Genomic DNA, 18,955 nt, shown 5'->3' on the forward strand with positions numbered 1-18,955 from the left:
TTCATCTATCTATTTATTTATTTATTTACTTAATTTTTATTTTTATTTTATTCTTATTTTTTCTTATTTCATTATTATTATTTTTTCTTTTCTTTTTTCTTTTTCTTTTTATTATTACTATTATTCGGGTCTTTCTTTCTTCTTCCCCTTCTTTGGTTGACAACCAAGGCCGGTTGACCCGGTTCATGCTCCCGATGTTGAAGATGTGAAAAGACTTTGACCCTGATGCTTTCGCCGAACTTGGAAATCCCCCGAACTCAGACTTCGAGACCACGAAGGTCCCCCGTCATCACCAGACGAAGGTCTCTGTCGATCTGACACCAGAAATGACCTGGACACCAGACCTGCATCGTCACTTGGGACTTGCTGTACAGTCACGAGAAAAAGTTTTTCGGCCCATGCTACTGTTTTTCGCAACGTTCAATTTTATTTTTTTTTTTTTTTTTTTTTTTTTTTTTTTTTTTTTACGTGATATGTTTTCCTTTGTAGTATTTAGCTTCCGGTTAGGACATTTTCTTGACTATATTGAAAAAGATATTTGACAAAGAATTTTGGATCATGGAAAAATATGTGTGGGTCAAAGATTCTGCCCATGACTGTACCTTATTGTTTTTGCGCGCTCTGCGAGGGAGATATGCTCACTCTTGCATTGCCATGGCCCACTGGTGACGTAATCGGAAGCATGATGGTCTCGCATTCGCTTTGTTTTGGGTTCAAATCCCACACTCCTCTCAGATTCCCAAAGCTACAGGTGTTCAGCGTCTTCTGGCGTAGACTCCTCACTCTCATTTCTATAAATGTAGATAAGATGATGGAGGAAGATCCTGGAGATAAGAAACTTACGCCAGAAGGCGCTGAGTAGCTGCGGCCGAAGCCGTCGCATTTGCCCTATGATGGGTTTGGATTGTTGGAGCAGGTAACTAATGGTTTCTGCTGGAAATCGGAGAACGGTACGGGACTCGAACCCACGACTTGGAAGCAACGAAATCTGAAAGCTTCAGATTCTTACAATTGAATATATGCTAAAAACTAAAATTAATCAAAATAGTAATGATGTCATACCTATTGACTATCGGATATGTATGAAGGATAGATAGTCTGAAAACTATTTCTTTGAGATGAAAGTCCTCAACTTGCTGATCTCGCATTCGCTCAATTGTGGGTTCGATTCCTGCATTCCTCTCTAATTTCCATATGCGACTGCATTATCTGTCCTAACAGTCCCGTGCACAATAGGGCAAAGGTGAAGGCTTCGGCCGTAGGTACTCAGCACCTCCTGGCGTCGGCTCCTCACCCTCTTCAACTCTACTCCTTCAACCAAAGTCCAAGACTTCATTTCATGTCATTCTTATTTATCAGAAAATTTATGATTAATGACGAACACTGTCTAAACTCCCTTGTATGAATCTCCACCATCTATCGTCTTATATAAACTTAGTACGCAACATGTTTCACCGTGTATTTCAAACAATCGTTTCAAAAGCGGACCTGATCAAATTCTTTAAAATGTAACCTAAAAATAATTTCTTACATATCTGTTCTGCTCGTTAACTTGAAAAAAGATCACCCTATTTCGAAAAAAAAATTTGTACTAAAATGGTGTCACATTTATGCTTGGTATGTTTTGTTCCAGTCGACCTAATATAAAGGTTCTCCGTTAATCCATATATTATAAAATAACACGTTATTGCCTATTGCCACATGACAGTACAATCTACACAGGAAAGATTAGAAGAACATTGTTAAGTTAGTTATGAAAAATTACACATTGTCGTTTTCGTTCTTCATTTTCTATCTTTTTTTTTATTATTATTCTAAGTCTTCCCACATTATACTGTATATATGTTTTTTATAGATATATTAATTTTCAACCTTTTTTTTATTCTCCCTTTCTCTGTATATTAAATACGTGTAGTTAACTTAATGGGCTTGGGTAGGTACATTTAGTTTAGATTTAATAGACGCAAACAAATGAGATCGGGTCTAATTGGAAGGAAATAGCAAGAACCGGTTTTCCAAAAGAACTGGTTTACCAACGTATGGAATAGACTTAATAACCATTTAGTGAGCCCTGAAATAATTGGTTGTTTTAAAAGAAAATTGTATAACCTCATGGATAGGGATGGCAGGTGGCAAGGGATACGGAACTGCCTAGTGTAGACCTTATGGTCTCTTGTAGTCACCTCCATTCTTATGTTTAGACTCGAGACCAGGAGGACCATGATTGACATAATGGAGACATAAATCAAAAGAAAATTAAATTACAAAGACATTTTGTCACAAGTACTGTATAACGACGATGCATAAGTATACAAGAACTCTAAGATATCTTTGGAGACATCTTGGATAACCCTTGCTTCATCAGTTGAGCTCACATGAGCTCCACCGTCGGTGGAGAGGTGTGGTCACCGGGCAGGCTTTATATAACCAGCGGGGATTCCCCGTGTAGTGAGAGCAACTCAAGAATCTTTTCCTGTTAGGAAGATTTCCGACTGGCAACAGAGGGTGGTAACAGGCATCGCTCTTCTTCTGGTCATTACTGAAGCCATGGATTTGCTTTTCCGTCGCAAAGGGAAATAGTGAGCCATTTTTTCTTTCTTCTAGGACACTCATAAACGTGTTTTTTCGTGTTCACTGTACGAGTATCAATGTATCATTTGTTCATTCTACCTTGCCTCTTGCATTAGTAAGGTAGAAGTACTCAAGCAGATTGAAAGACTTAAAGCTACAAAATCTCCGGGTCCAGACAAAAATTTTCCGAGAGTACTTAAGGAGTGTAAATTTGAAATCTGCGATCAGTTAACAGAAATACGGAGCTGCCTAGTGTAGGCCTTATGGCCTCTTGCAGTCTCCTTCATTCTTATGTTTTTATGTTCTTAAATATTTAATAAGTCGGTAGACACCAGTTTTGTGCCTATTGCTTGGGGGCAAGGAGATAAATCGTCTATATGCAACTACAGGCCAATCAGTTTGACATCAATTATAGGTAAAATTCTTGAATCAATAAGAGTTAATAGGCTCAGAGAACACATCGAGAGACATAATTTGCTTTATGACACACAGCGTGGTTTCTTCAAGGGTAAGTCATGCGTGACTAACCTATTTTTTTATACTAAAGTATATAAGGCGTCAGATAACAATGGTAGTTACGATGTTGTTTACCTTGACTTTAGCAAAGCGTTCGACAAAGTGCCCCACCAGAGACTACTAAATAAAATCAAAGCCCATGGCATAGGAGGAAAAGTGTTAGAATGGATTAGAGCTTGGATCAGTGACAGAAAATAGCGGGTCACCATAAATGGTATAAAATCCAAGTGGGAGAGTGTTTCTAGTGGGGTCCACCAGGGCTCGGTTTTGGGTCCCTTATTGTTCATTATGTACATAAACGACTTGGACAATGGGATTAATAGTGACGTTGATAAGTTTGTGGACGACGCTAAAATGGGACGCCCAATTAGGTCAGGAGACGACGCCGAGATTCTGCAGGATGATCTTAATAGATTGTTCACATGGTCGGTGAAATAGCAAATGGACTTTAATATCTCAAAGTGTAGCGTGTTAAACGTAGGGCTGCACAACCCTGAAAATAGATATAGCTTAGATAACACGTTTTTAGAGAAAACTGAGTACGAGAGAGACTTGGGAGTTCTAGTGAGTCCTGACCTTAAATCCAGGAAACAGTGCATTATGTTTCATTGCTAGGACGGTTACGAATAGAAGTGCAGAAATAATTATCAAATTCTATCTAGCGTTAGTTAGACCCGTCCTTGACTATGCGGTACAGTTTTGGTCTCCGTCTTATAGAATGGACATCAATTCACTAGAATCAGCACAGAGGAGAATGACCAAAATTATACACGGGCTCAGAAATTTACCTTACGAGGAGAGGCTTAGGCACCTTAACTTACACTCTTTGGAAAGATACAGAGTGCGGGGGTGATCTAATAGAGGTGTTTAAATGGATCAAAGGCTCTAACAAGAGTGATGAACACAAGGTCATCATATTAAGACAACAGGGCAGGACTCGCAGTAATGGATTTTAACTGGACAAATTTAGATTTAAGAAGGAAATAGGCAAGAATTGGTTTACTAATAGAGTGGTCAGCAAATGGAATAGACTTAGTAACTATCTGGTGAGCGCTGAAACTATCGGTTGTTTTAAGAGAAGGTTGGATATCTTTATGGATGGGGATGACAGGTGGTAATGGACATGGAACTGCCTAGTGTAGGCCTTATGGTCTCTTGCAGTCTCTTTCATTCTTATGGTCTTATGTTCTTATGTGATCTTTCCTAAATAGTTTATGAAAATAAATCAGGGATTAACAAATTGTCGTCCTATAAGATAAGCTCCAGTCAGAAAACTTTCCCCAGTTTTCCCATCCACCTGTACCCACTCAACCCCAATACCTACTTTAACTCCTTTGAGATCGAGCAGAATTTATCATTTTACCCTGAATTCCGTCAGTCTGTTTTACTTATCATACCGTGACCCTTTCTGGTAGCGTTCGATTATCATCAACAAAAACCATGCATACATTGTTCAAAAGTCAAAGGAAATGCTGCTATTTAAATGTATATTTCCTCTCATCATATTGTCATACCTTTAGAAGTGTGTAGTTGTTCAACTTAAAGACTTGACACAAAATCATCGTTTCCTCTCAATTAAGATATAAAATTATGTATAAATCATGCGTTTATGTAAATATATTTTGGAAAAAGACACTTTGTGTGTGCTCAAATGGAATTGTGATATATTATGGCATTGTGTTCAGTCACTTTTTGGTGGTTGTGCTATCCAGGCAGGCAGCGCAAGCATCTTTATTGAAAGAAGAGTGAAATTGTCTGAAAGATTTTTTTCTCTTTATCAGATGTATGCCACTGTTGTTTTGATGTGCCCCATGGCCTTCGTGGATTCGAGTCCCCCAGTTCAGTTCCTCCTGTCGTAACTGATGCAAGGCAGATGAAAATCCATGTGAACAAGTTGTATAGACACGGTAAAGGAAACATGGACTGGAGGTGAAGTTTTTATTCCTTTGAGAAAGTCGATAGACGAAACGTCAGGAATAAAAGCTTCACCTCCAGTCCATGTTTCCTTTACCGTGTCTATACATGATGCAAGGCACTTTAGGGACAGTATTACTCCTCCGACAATAACAACCACTGCCTGTTCCAGGTGTACGTGAGTACCACAACAGTGATCAGGAGTTTCTCTGCCATAATCTCGTTTCATTACAATTCTCGTCATCTGTTTTATGGGGAGATTTTAGAGGAAAAACACTTGGCCTTTCTATTGAGTCTAATGATTTCTTTTGTTCACAGACAAACCCGGTGGACTACAACCTGCCATCAAGTTGAATCATTTTACAGGTCCGGACGGGGAAGATGGAGCGCAGGCGGTTTTTTTTTTTTTTTCTTATTCCTTATTTCTTTCATATCTCAAGCTCTCGTCACACTGCAGATCCCCACATCTCCTATATCGAGTCAGCCACCCTTACCGTCATTCGCAGAGCACTGACTGCCTACTGCACGCCCCAGATCTGCAACCGAACCAACTATACACAACTACACTCAGAAACTTCAAATTCCACAATGGTTAGTACATACATCCATGGCTATGCACAGTCACATACCTGACAATAAATTGTTCAATCACTATTTGGAGTCTGTTCATCAGAACGCATTCACACTTCAAGACCAACCACCAAACCTAATTCCAGCATACCCTTCCATCCATTAACCTCATAGAGCACCATCTTCAAAGACAGATAAAAAACACACTAGAGAGAGTCCGCAAAATTAATTATTGGACACATTTATATCACGTTTATAGCTTATTAGCGTAGGAACCGGGTCTTCCAAGTACCGTCCGAAAATATTCATATTAGAGATAATTTCATTTTTGCAACATTTGTCATGAGTACGCGCTTAAAGTTTCTATTCCTTGTGCTCTGCCTTATAACTGTCGATTTGCCACAAGTCATGTTGCAATACTATTTTCGAATTTTAACCAGCCGAGATCGATACCCAACCAGCTGCTTTCGAACGATACTAAGCAGAGATACAAAGCCCAGTCTACACACATCAAAATCACGCGTTGAAGACATTTAAGTAGCAAATATTGTTACTCAGGATAATTACTCTTCAAACGTCCTTTTATATGTTATATTACAAATTTTCTTTAATTGTAAATGGTAGTGTCATGGTGATGTGATCAAAACATAAAGACAGATTTTGTTAAAGACTACATTCTCCATTGTCTATTTTTTTTTTTCTTTTTTATTATTCTCTATTGGTGTCGGGTCAATCTCTGCAGAGCTTGTCCAGAGAAGTAAGACGCGCTTAGGTTTAGTATCAAGAGAGGACTGCGTAAGGCCACGTGACGCACGACGAGCGACAAGAACCTGCCATCAAGTTGAAAATTTTTCCTGGTTTGGGAGGGGAAGGTGGAGGGCGCGCGAACCTCAAACTTTCGCGAGGGCTTGAAGACTCATACACCCACTCTACCAGGTGAGGCCGCTTCCTATATAAGGAGAGCCAACCAGCCCTATCGTCATTCGCAGAGCACCAGCTGCCCATTGCACGACTCCCCTCTGCAACCGTATATACACAGCTACAAACACAAACTTAAAACACCATCACGATGGTAAGTATATACGTACATGTAAATGCACAGTCACATATCTAACAATAAAGTGTTCAATCACTATTTGGAGTCTGTGCTGTTTAAGCACGTGTCTTATATGAAGAATGAATTTGTTTCAAGGATTTTCATTTCTTTATCAGATGCATGCCACTGTTGTCTTGATGTGTGCTTTGGCCCGGGTGGCTTCCAGTCCCCAATCAGATTCCGACTGTGAAGGTATCTGGTGCATTATCAACCCACTGCTGGGAGGTGAGTACCACAACAGCGATCAGGCCTTCTTCTGTCATAATCGCATTTTTATTACGTTTCTCGTCATTTGCTTTATGGGGAGATCTTAGAGGAGAGAAACGTGTCCTTTCGACTAAATCCAACTATTTATTTCCTTCACAGTCAAACCCGGTAACTGCCCGCCAATCAGGGTCTGCCCTCAAGGGGGACACAGTGAAAGACCTAGGTCCTGCTTGAACGACCGAAGCTGCTCCGGATCAGACAAGTGCTGCTACGACAGTTGTCTCCGATATGCGGTGTGCAAACCCGCACAATAGTCACAAATGTCAATAACACATTCTTCTCATCTTCCTTTTAATCTATTGTTCGAATGTTTACTTATTTTCTTAGAATAAACAAAAATCCTGAGACTTGTTTAAAGCCTACATCGACACATACGAAACTCTTCATCCTGAAGAATCCAGGGGCTTTCGTTTGAGTCAGGGCCGGTGCTAGGAATAGCGGGGCCCAGTTAGAAAATTGATAGCGGGGACTCTACAAAAGTTCGAAATTTATATTTAATTTTCACGAGTTCGTTGACAAATCCCTCGGTTTATAAGGCCTACAGTATTATTATTTCCTTGCCAGTTTAAACAAACTCCATCACAGTGTTCTCTGCTAGAGACTTGGGCTCGAACACTTCCGTGAGGGGCCCAATTAAAAAAAAAATATGGTCAAATAGGCTTAAAACCGGCCCTGTTTGGAATCTGCCCAGAGAGGAAATCCACCATTACATTTATCCTTGTGTATACATGAAAAAATATAATTAATATGTTGCACGTGTTCTATCGCTAGTATGCTTTCCTACAAAGTCTCTACTTCAAATACAAAAGTGGATGTAATCAAGGGCTCTAAAACGAACACTTAGGGTCAATCCAGGCCAAAATACATGACAACAAGGATACTTTAATGGTTTTATTCGAGTAGGTAATTTCATTCGGAATTTACCCTCAACCCCAAGAAAAGAAATTGTCTACTAATCCAGTAAGTATTGGTGTTTACCTCGATGATTTTGATGACGATACTGTTTAGCGTCACAAACTCTCCCTACCAGGAAGCTAGAATGGTGTCCATAACAGAGGACTTTGTTACTTGGAATTCAATGGACCATGCCTTTGGTCCAACTCGCTGTCAGCAGGGTTCAGACTGCCATCACCTCGACCTAAGCCGCAAATTACGTACGGTCTAACCCGCTCGACCTAAGCCGCAAATTACGTACGGTCTAACCCGCTCGACCATCGACCATCCTGGATAAAGCCTGGTAGATTCGTTTGAGTTTGAAGGACCTCTAGGCTTTAAAGGAACCTTCAACAAGGTTTTACGGGAACTGCAAATCGGCTACAGGATGCTCAGTGATTTGATATTACATTCTTGTTAAATTCAGAGACTGCAATGACGAAATATATAGAAGTTGTCTGAGGAATATACCATGATCGCGAGACTGAGGAGTTTTCCTTCTAGGGTCTCCATAAATCATCAATAGTATAAAGAGAATGACAGATGAAATTTCATATACATACATATATATACTAAAGGCTTTTTCCCCTTACAAGGGAGGTAGCCAAAATACAAAGGCATAAAAACCATTCCCACCCCTTCCATCCCTAATACACTCCACTCCCCTTCACCCTATACCCTCCCTCTTATCTTGGCACCTCCAGGATAACGGATCATCCCTGCATCTTGTCAACTGCCCTGGGTCACAAGCAGTGTCTCAAGACACAGCACATCCACAGCAAGGCCGCTTAATTAAATCGGCGACCCACCCTCTCCGTCCCCTCATGCAGAAAAGGAGAAGATGGAGAGAAATCACTTCGGGCTGCGTCAAATTTTTCTCACACATACTACCTCAACCCCCATCCCCCATTCATTCCACCTCATGCATCACAGCATCATCCATATACAACAATTTTCCATTCACCCCTGTCTTCTGTCCTCTTCTATCCTTCCTCAACAGACATTCCCCTCTTCCCCAAAGCCCCTTTCACCCCATCCATCCGTCTCATCCTAGGTCGCCCCCTCAAGTTCACTCCCTCCACATCTGCCTTCTATACCTCTTTTACTAGTCATTCTTCACTCATTCTTTCCATGTGTCCAAACCATCACAATACTTTTTCATCCACCTTATCTCCCAACTCCCTTACCACCCCCGTTCTCCTCCTCACCTCCTCATTTCTCACTCTATCCAGCCTAGTAACCCCCATCATACCTCTCAGACACCTTATCTCAACAACAACAAATTTGTACAAAATTACAAAGTACTTTTTTCAAACAGAATACTTATATATATATATATATATATATATATATATATATATATATATGTGTGTGTGTGTATATGTATATCTATATATATATACATATACATATATATATATATATATATATTACAGGTGAAAAAATGTAATCACACATTTGTCAATAACGTAGAAACCACTGTTGGAGTAGAAAAGACTGGAAACGGGGAATCTATATATTTAGATTGCAAACTGCAATCCTCTTCAGTAGATACTGAAGAGGATTGCAGTTTGCAATCGAAATATATAGATTCCCCGTTTCCAGTCTTTTCTACTCCAACAGTGGTTTCTACGTTATATATGTATATATTTACATATATATGTATGTATATCAAGTGCGAGACATGAAAGATCTTGTTGGCAAAAGAGCGACAACAAATACCTCATGTCGTTTCCAAATTCAAACACACATAAAAGAAAATATAAAGCCCTTCCTTAAACGTATTTCGGCATGAAGACAATCAAGCTTCAGTGTAGACTGTTAAGGAGCATCCAGAAACCTTACATTATCTGTACACGATCAACTAATAACCCAGGAAGAACTTGAGTATAAAACCAAAGGTTTAGAAACGTGTTTGGATCCAAATGAGATTAGAAATACAAAAGGCACTTCACATCAAGGATTGCAGTCCCAGTCTATACCCGCAACTACCAATTTTGATGGCTCTATCCAGTATAAGGATACAGAAAAACATGTCTGATTTATATTCAACATTGATAACACTGCTCAACACAATTTATCAAAAATAACTGTCCCGCAAGCAAAATGAGGTCAATTTGATAGTATTTTTTCTCCTGATATCAGATATCTTTTCAGAAAATTTCTATAAAGCATAGTTTTTCTGTGATAGCATATCAAATTTTAAACAATTATAACTAATAAATCAGGCTGATATTGCAATGAAACTTACCTTTAATATGTAGAAAGGTGTGATTTTCGAATGTATTTTGTTTCTGGGAGGTCCCTTTTTAGTGTTCAACAGTAATCAGCCAACATTGACAACCTCCATGTCTCTTGATACCTGATTTCCATGTTTAGAATGCCCTGATAAAACTTCTAACCGTGCTCGTCACTGACGTTGCCAAGATTTGCAAGGAAAAATTCCAAGTGAGAGTCTAGGAAGTGGATTTCTACACTCACATTGCATCGCAAGGCCTTGTTGGATGTCAGTAGCTCTTTTACGATTTCAGAATAGTTATTTGCTTTGTGATTCACCAAAAACTCTGTGCAAAGTTTCTTAAATGACACCCATGTAGCTTTGTCAAGATCGTTTAGCTCTCCATCACAATTCTGGTCTTTCATCAGCTCCCTAATCTGTGGTCTAACAAAAATACCTTCTTTGATTTTTGCGTCATTTACTCTACGAAACTTATTTTTCAAACATGTGGATCCCGTGTCACTTATATCTACACCCTTAACAAAAATTGTCATCAAACCTAGATTAATATGCTAAGGAGGCAATTAAATTTTCTTTGAATCAACAAGAGGAGGACTGACAACATTCTTCTCTCCTGGGAACAGAGATCGTTCCGGTCACACATGCTTTTCATAATGATTTTTTCATCACGACTATCCCACTCACAGAGAAAGCAACAAAACTTTGTGTAACCCAGATGCATTCCAAGTAAAAGTGCAACAACCTTTCGGTCACCACAGATAACAACAGATAATTAATCCATTTATTTCTTCATACTTATTTCTATTTACTAACTTATCTATTTTTAATAGAAACTTCATACATTCATATGTTTCCTTCATGTTAGCTGCATAGACTAGAGGAACAGAAGGAAACTTATTTCCATTGTGGAGCAAAACAGCTTTCAGGCACACTTTTGAAGAGTCAATAAACAAGCGCCACTCAGTCCTGTCATATTTATGAGAGAATATACATCATTTCAAAACACCACACAATCCTCCAGTTGAAAAAAAAAATCAAAATTACGATGCCGCTTACAATAAAAACTAACTTTGTATTCTTTCTGGATGCAACAAGTTCAGATTGCTTTTATGACAAGTTTAAATCCCGCACAAGATCAGATCTCCCTGAATCAATAAGTGTGGTTTACTTGAAGAACACATTGGCTGATAGTGCAAAACAATCTCACGCAGTGTTGCCAAACTCAGTGTTGCCAATTTCTTGAATGAAATTTATCCCACGTAACACATATAATGTGTGAAACACAAAAACTGTGGGTGATGGAAAAAATGGACATTATTTTTGGAGTCTGCATACAAAAAACATATAAGATACACCTACTGTTTTCCTTGGCACAAATTCTTTGTTGACCAGTGTAATGATGATGAAAATATTTTACAGCCAACTCGTACGTGGCAACGGGGCTTCGGGTGTCGAGTTATTGTCATTCGAATGTAACTGGCTACATATCAGTCTCAACTAGTTAAAAATCTACAATAATATTCCACCTTGACTTATGGCAAATCGACAGATGTAAAGTAGATCACAGGACATACAATCTTTAAGCGCGTAAACATGACAAACGGTACAATTAAGGAAATGATCTCTAGCATGAACATTTTCGTATGCTACTTTTCAGGCTCGGTTCCCATACTGAGAAGCTTTATGTGTAATCTAAAAGTGTTCGATACTTTTGCTGACTTATACCAGTGTTCTTTTTATTTCTCTTTGAAGAAGGTACTCTTTGAGTTTAATGGTTGGAAGGGCCTACTGGAATTAGGTTTGGTGGTTGTTCTTGAAGTGCTTGTTTTGTGATCTTAGTGTGCATGTGGTCTTATGAATTGTGTTGCGCGGTACATGTAGTAGGTTATGATAGGTGTACGTTCCTGGTGTAGTCTTTTTTGTTGCGTTCAGTTGGTACTTTTTCTGTGATGTAATGAGATGGTTGAGTTGTGTCGAAGGTATAGAGCTGCATAACTATCGTTTTGATAGGATGTTCCATGAGAAGGATTTTGGTTTCTGAATGCAGATGTTCTGTTAGATTGGTTTTGGTGCATCCTTTTATCATTTTCAATTACTTTTTTGTCTGCTTTAAAGAATTTGTAGGTAATCTTGAGTATTGAAAACCATACTGTCGAAACAAGGTCGAGTGTAGTTTTCATGAACTGTCTGTAGATTTAAACTTGCGTTTCCAAAGCTTGTCCTTGCTATTGACTTTAATGTTTTTATGTTCTTGGTGATATTTGATATCAGGTCTTTAACGTGTGGGCTGAAGAAAATATGAGTGTCAATAGTGAGTTGTTGTTGTTGTTTTTTGTTGTTGTTATTTTGGTGGGGGGCGGGGGTTCTTTTCCAATAGAAGCTTTTGTCCATTCAATTTTCCTTTTGGGTGTTTATATGATTCATGGTTGCCTGGAGCGAGTAATAGTACTTAACATTCCTAAAGGGATCCCTCCATCCTATTATTTTCTAAGCCTTTGCTCTAGTTTGACTGAATCCGTTTGGGTGATTTTAGGTATTCTAAAGTTGCTATATTGGTTTGTTATCCTCAGGTCATCTGTATATGTGATAGATTGGGTAGTATGCTATGAATCTTTTGCTGTAAGGTCACTTTTAATGAGGTTGACTTTCAGAAGTGAGGGTATTGTTTTTTGAGGTACTTCACTGCAGTCATTTAGTACCAGGAATTTGGCTTTGTGGATCACTTTTTACTGTCTTCCAAGTGAAAATTTTCTTATCCATTACTTGTAGTTGTTGTGGACGTCTTTGACAAAGGGAATCCGAATACATTTCCGACATAGCGGCACTTTACTTGAAATGGGTATTATTCTTTGTCCTTGTTTAATCGGTCCTTTGTATTTTTAGTATTCTTTTTAGGTTATTTATTCCTCCTAAGATAATGTAGGAGAAACAAAGCGCACCTAAATTTAGCATCAAGAAAGGACTGCGTTAGGTCACGTGGGTGACGAGGAGCGACTACAACCTCCCACCAAGTTGAACATTTTTCCTGGTCTGAAAAGGGAAGGTCATGGAAAGCGTTCCTGCGTACCGCAAACTTTCACCGGACGGGAAGTCCCAATCCCCCATCGACGAGGTGAAGCCGCTCCCTACATAAGGAGAGTCAACTACAGCTTACCGTCATTCGCAAAGCACCAACTGCACATTGCACGTCTCACCTCTGTAACCGAACCGGCTCTACACAGATACAAGCAGAAACTAAAAACACCCTCAAGATGGTAGGTATATACATGTATGTCTATTCACAATCATATATTCAACAAAGAAATGTTCACTCACTTTTCGATTTCTGCGATATTCAGGCACGTAGCTAATGCATCTCTGTCAAAAGAGTAGTCATTCTATTACAAAGAAATAATCTTCTTCTTATCAGATGTATGCCACTGTTGTCTTGATGTGCTCCTTGGTCCTGGTGGCTTCCAGTCCCGATCCCAGTTCCTCCTGCCGTTACTGGTGCAGGACACCAGAGGGGCAGGTCTACTGCTGCGAAAGTGGCAACCAAAGGCCCAGTCAAGTCAGAGGTGAGAGCCACAACAGTCATCAAGCCCTCTCCTGCCATAATCCCGTTTCCGTGATATTTGTCGACATTGGTTTTTTGGGGGGGGAGATTTCAAAAGATAATCACTTGTCCTTTCGACTCAACTCAATTATTTCTTTCGTTGACAGTCAAACCCGGTCGCTGCCCTCCACTCCGCTACGAATGCCCTCCGGTGAGGAACTTCGGAGGACCTCCTCAGACCTGCTCCAACGATGGCAGCTGCTATGGCTACGACAAGTGCTGCTACGACAGGTGTCTCAGAGAACACGTGTGCAAGCCCTCATCTTTCTAACAGTCACAACTCTGAACTATGCCTTCCTCTCGTCTTCCTTAAAAACTCCTGTTATATATCTCGTTCTGTTTGAATAAAAAGTTTGTCTTAAGATTTGTTTGAAGCTTACATCGACACATACGCAACTCTTCATCCTCAAGAATACCAAAGGCGTTCGTTGGATTCCCTGCACAGGAGAAATCCACTATCAGATTTGCCATAATGTGAGCAAAAACAACAAATAACTAATATGCTACAAGTGTTCTCATACAAGTGGTGTTGCTTTTCTACAAAGTCTCTATTTCAAATGAAGGAAAGGATGAAATCAACGGCTGAAGAACGAGCACTGAAGGTCAACCCACGTCAAGATATATACTAACGAGTGTACTTTATTTGATTTATTTGAGTAGGTAATTCTATTCTGGTTTTAAGATCGCATCTCCTTTACACTAAAGAAAAAAATCAATTAATCTAATAGATATTAATATCCACTTTAACGTCGTTTTTGTTCTGACTAAAAGTTTTCCATTTCATTCGACTTTGAGGTACCTCTGTTCTTTAGAAGAGTGGAAGTAATCAAATGCTAAAAAAAAAAAACAAAAAAAAAAACACTTTGGGTCAATCCAGGCCAAAGTTTATGGTAACAAGAATACTGTCATGATTTCATTCGAGTAAGTAATTTCATTCGGAATTTACTTAAGAAAAGAAACCGTCCGTTAACCCAGTAATTATTGGTTTTTATCTCAATGATTTTGATGATGATGACGATTCCATTTAACAACATAAACTCCCCCTATCAGGAGGCTGGAAGGATGTCCCTTACAGAGGACTTTGTAACGTGGAATTTAATGAACCATGCCTTTGGTCCAACTCGCTGTCAGCAGGGTTCAAACTGCCACACATCGACCTAAGCCGCAAATTACGGACGGTCTAACCCGCTCGACCATCGACGACCATCCTGGATTAAGCCTGGCAGCTTCGTTCGAGTTTGAGGGACCTCTAGGCTTTAAAGGAACTTTCAACAAGGTTTTACTGGAATTGCAAATCGGCTACAGGATGCTCAGTGATTTGATATCACATTCTTGTTAAATCCAGAGACTTGAATGATAAAATACTTTTAAGTTGTCTGAGGAATCTACCATGATCCCGAGACTGGGGAGTTTTCAAAATAAATACAACAGGACGAGGAAGGCACAATTTGAAGTGAAATACTGATGCAAAACAGATGTTTTAGGATTCAGTAGAAGAATGTCAGAAGGACAAGAGTCTAAGCATGTCAGTCTTACAGTGTTATTTCTTTGCAGATGTACACTTCGTAGTCTAAATATCTTACATTTACAATTCCCTTTTTCATACATATCATAAAAGGAACAATGTTTTACATGCAACATACTCTTTGTATACAGTAGGTGTTTCATGCTTTCAACCGCTCCTGGTTTTACACACACAAAAATACAAAAAAAACTTCATATGATACTTACAATAAAAACCAAGAAATCAACAGAAAATCCAACTTTCAGCAGATTAAGCCCAGACTAATCCACCACATCCAAAGTAATGGAAAGAGTAATCATAGAAAGAAACATAACTAATTTGACGACCACCTCAATCCAGTATATGTTCAAGGAGGGCCACCTTACCAACAAATTTCTCATCAAATATTTGTAACAACATACTACCACCACCTCACAACACGTCCATATAAAAACACGTTCCCAATGATGTCACAAAACAAGTACCTCCAAACCGACTATCAAACACCTCGGTCCATCAGACTTCTCCAGACAATTGACCCAAAGAGAAATTCTTCCTAAGAAAAACAAGAACCATATTAGCACCACTACGTTCAGATCACCATCCAGCACTAGAACAATAACAACATTGAATAGACCTGGCCACATCAACAAAATCCCTCGAATTCAACCATGACACACAAGACACAGAACATCTCATTGTACACAACCTCACCCTAGCTATTCTGAAACAACACAATATTTCTTCTTCTAGTAACTTATTAGCCAATCCAGTGGCTCCTCCCAGTTACCTGGCGGCTGTAGGGTTCATGCTAGTAAGATCTTGTACAACGGATCGATTAGGTGATTGATATGTAACAAGATTTCTTTTCTATTCTAAAGAGGATTGTCAAATCACATGGTTTGTACCCATGCCTGCAATTTGAACAGACTTCATATTTTCTATCAACCATATGTGTCATCACATCACAAAATCACCCTCTCACAGAGGGATAGCATGGTGGGTCCTCAGGCGGGGATCTTTTAATCAAGGAACTTAATGTAGTGTGCGACACTGCTTCTGACACAGGGCAGTGGTCAAGAGGTGCCTAGATAAGAGGGAGGGAAGAGGGTAGAAGGGAGTGGATTATTTGGGGATGGAATGTGTGGGAGTGTTTATTTTTTTTCTATATCCCTTGTAATGGGGAAAAGCTTTTGCGATCTGTATGCATGTATGCCTTTACTATGAACCCGCCTCGCCGCCAGGCAGGAATCAAACCTCCTCCATTTCTGACCTCCACCCAAACACCGAAGCTCTAGCCCCGTTATCAGGAGGCTAGGAAGATGCCCCTTACAGAGGACTTTGTAGCGTGGAATATAATAAACCATACCCTTGGTCCAACTCGCTGGTGGCAAGATTCGAACTGCAGTCACCTCGACCTCTGCTTAAGTAGCGATGCTGTCAACCTCTCGGCCATCGGGCACCCTTTTATTGATAGAAAATTATTTTCCCTCGGTGTGATGTGACGCAAGAGCATTGGGTGCATTCAGAATACACACGAAGCCATTGAGCACGGTGCCCGGATCTGAGAAGTAGCATACGATAAAGCTGATGTTAGAGATCTTTTCATTCACGTAAGATTTTATCATTATTACGTGCCGATGAGTGGGATGCCATCAGAAGTGATGACAGCGTAGATAGATTCAGTAAACTTAAACATAATCCTCAATAGCGAGGAAGTACTTCAAGTTGAACTAATACAATATTTATTATTTGTGTGCACAAAGCTATGATGATTGTAAAACCGATCAAAGCTATGATGATTGTAAAACCGATCATGATTTGACAGCAAGGACTCATCAATTTTCTTAAAGCTTTGGATCGATCATCTGTCAGTCCCCATATAATAATATTCCTACGATCTTGTCTCGTCTTATTCCTGTTTGTAACCAATTATCCGCCGAACAAAGACTTTCTTTTTGATGCAATCGTTTGCTATTTGATATTTTTCTTTTCTATATTCATTCTGTTCCTTTATAGTTATTCTAATTCTATATTTATTCTTTTCCTTTATTATTATTCTAACTTTTTATCTCTTACCCTCAGTAAGGAGATTTCTTTATTCTTTGACCGATATACAGGCATTCGGTGTGCTGCGTTTCAGACCTCACTGGTTATGAATAAGTTACTTAAATTTTTGCTCCTCATCATAGTTGTTGAAATCCTGTCGGTCGCTAATTCACGTCTTTCCAATAACTTAAGGAGGTTCTAGAAGGGAGACTCTCCGGTCTCGAGATCGTGGTAATTTCATCATACAATTCACATGTACTTCATACCACTAGAATGCAAGACATATCACTGAACATTCTGCAGACGATCTGGAGTTCCCGTAAAAGATTATCCAAAGCAAAGGTCACCTCACTGATGGTTTACCTAAAGAACAGACGCACTTCAAATTCGAATGAAAAGGGTAGGCTTTAGACAGATAAAAATCATTAAGGTGGATATCAAGACCTGCTCAATTGATAAATAAAATATAAATATTTTTAGGGTAAAGACTATGGCGTCTAAAAACACAAATGGAATCGCCTACTCAAATAAGACAAAGAAAGTAGACTCGTTGAAATAGTTCTTGACTTGAGTTGACTTTCAGTATTCGTTCTTCATCCTTCGATTAAATCCTTTTCTTCATTTGAAGCAGAAAATTTGTAGGAAAGCAACGGCACTAGCGTTAGAACACCTGCAGTGTATTAATAATTTGTTCTTTTGCGCACATTATGGTAAATCTAATGGTGGACTTCTCTGCGGGTAACCAACGAATGCCTTTGGCATTCTTTAGTGTGTGTGCTTGTAGGCTTTAAACAATTCTTAATATAAGCTTTTTATTCTAAAAAAAAAAACAAGGTGAATAACAAGAATTTTTAAGAAATACGAGAGAAAGGCATAGTTCAGAGTTGTGACTATTAGAAATGTGGGGGCTTGCACACGTGTTCTCTGAGACACCTGTCGTAGCAGCACTTGTCATAGCCGTAGCAGCCGCCATCGTTGGAGCAGGTCTGAGGACGTCCTCCGAAGTATCCCACCGGAGGGCAAGCTATCTTGTTTTGGGGACAGCGACCGGGTTTGGGGACTGTCAACGAAAGAAATAATTGAGTTGAGTCGAAAGGACAAGTGATTATCTTTTGAAATCTCCCCCCAAAACACCAATGTCGACAAATATCACGGAAACGGGATTATGGCAAGAGAGGACCAGATGACCGTTGTGGCTCTCACCTCTGACTTGACTGGGCCTTTGGTTGCCACTTTCGCAGCAGTAGACCTGTCCCTCTGGTGTCCTGCACCAGTAACGGCAGGAGGAACTGGGATCGGGACTGGAAGCCACCAGGACCAAGGAGCACATCAAGACAACAGTGGCATACATCTGACAAAGAGAAGAAAATTCTTATAACAAATTGTCTCGTTTCTCGACAAAGATGCATCAGCTACGTGCCTGGACAGCACAGCCACCAAAAAGCGACAGAACGCTTTTTTTGTTAAATGTTAGGACTATGCACAGACATACATGTATATACTTACCATCCTGAGGATGTTTTCAGTTTCTGTTTGTATCTGTGTAGAGCCGGTTCGGTTACACAAGTGAGACGTGTAATGTGCAACTGGTGCTTTGCGAATGACGGTAGGGGTAGCTGACTCACCTTATGTAGGGAGCGGCTTCACCTTGTCGAGGGATGTAGAGGCCTCCATTTCAGCGAAAGTTCGCGGTACGATGGA

The 18,955-nt window shown here is 39.6% G+C and overlaps 2 protein-coding genes across 2 annotated transcripts; both read left to right on the top strand.

The window, feature by feature from the left end:
* Positions 1-6,527: 6,527 nt before the first annotated feature.
* On the top strand, positions 6,528-7,756 carry LOC143031191 (porwaprin-b-like). Its single transcript, XM_076194731.1, has 3 exons — positions 6,528-6,643; positions 6,784-6,892; positions 7,034-7,756. The coding sequence occupies exons 1-3, from the start codon at positions 6,641-6,643 to the stop codon at positions 7,186-7,188; spliced, it is 267 nt and encodes an 88-aa protein (XP_076050846.1). The 5' UTR covers positions 6,528-6,640; the 3' UTR covers positions 7,189-7,756.
* A 5,769-nt stretch (positions 7,757-13,525) lies between these two features.
* LOC143031200 (uncharacterized) lies at positions 13,526-14,000 on the top strand. The gene is made up of 2 exons (XM_076194743.1): positions 13,526-13,663; positions 13,809-14,000. Exons 1-2 carry the CDS (start codon positions 13,537-13,539, stop codon positions 13,970-13,972), a joined length of 291 nt encoding a protein of 96 aa, XP_076050858.1. The 5' UTR covers positions 13,526-13,536; the 3' UTR covers positions 13,973-14,000.
* Positions 14,001-18,955: the final 4,955 nt, after the last annotated feature.

The sequence above is a fragment of the Oratosquilla oratoria genome, chromosome 1 (assembly GCF_046742065.1).
Source record: "Oratosquilla oratoria isolate Oo_2021 chromosome 1, ASM4674206v1, whole genome shotgun sequence".
Classification (NCBI taxonomy): Eukaryota; Metazoa; Arthropoda; class Malacostraca; order Stomatopoda; family Squillidae; genus Oratosquilla; species Oratosquilla oratoria.

Coding starts and splice junctions, on each gene's coding strand:
- LOC143031200 (XM_076194743.1), top strand. CDS start 13,537: ATGTGCTCCTTGGTCCTGGTGGCTTCCAGTCCCGATCCCAGTTCCTCC. Junction 13,664..13,808: donor AAGGCCCAGTCAAGTCAGAG/GTGAGAGCCACA, acceptor TTTCGTTGACAG/TCAAACCCGGTCGCTGCCCT.
- LOC143031191 (XM_076194731.1), top strand. Junction 6,893..7,033: donor TATCAACCCACTGCTGGGAG/GTGAGTACCACA, acceptor TTTCCTTCACAG/TCAAACCCGGTAACTGCCCG.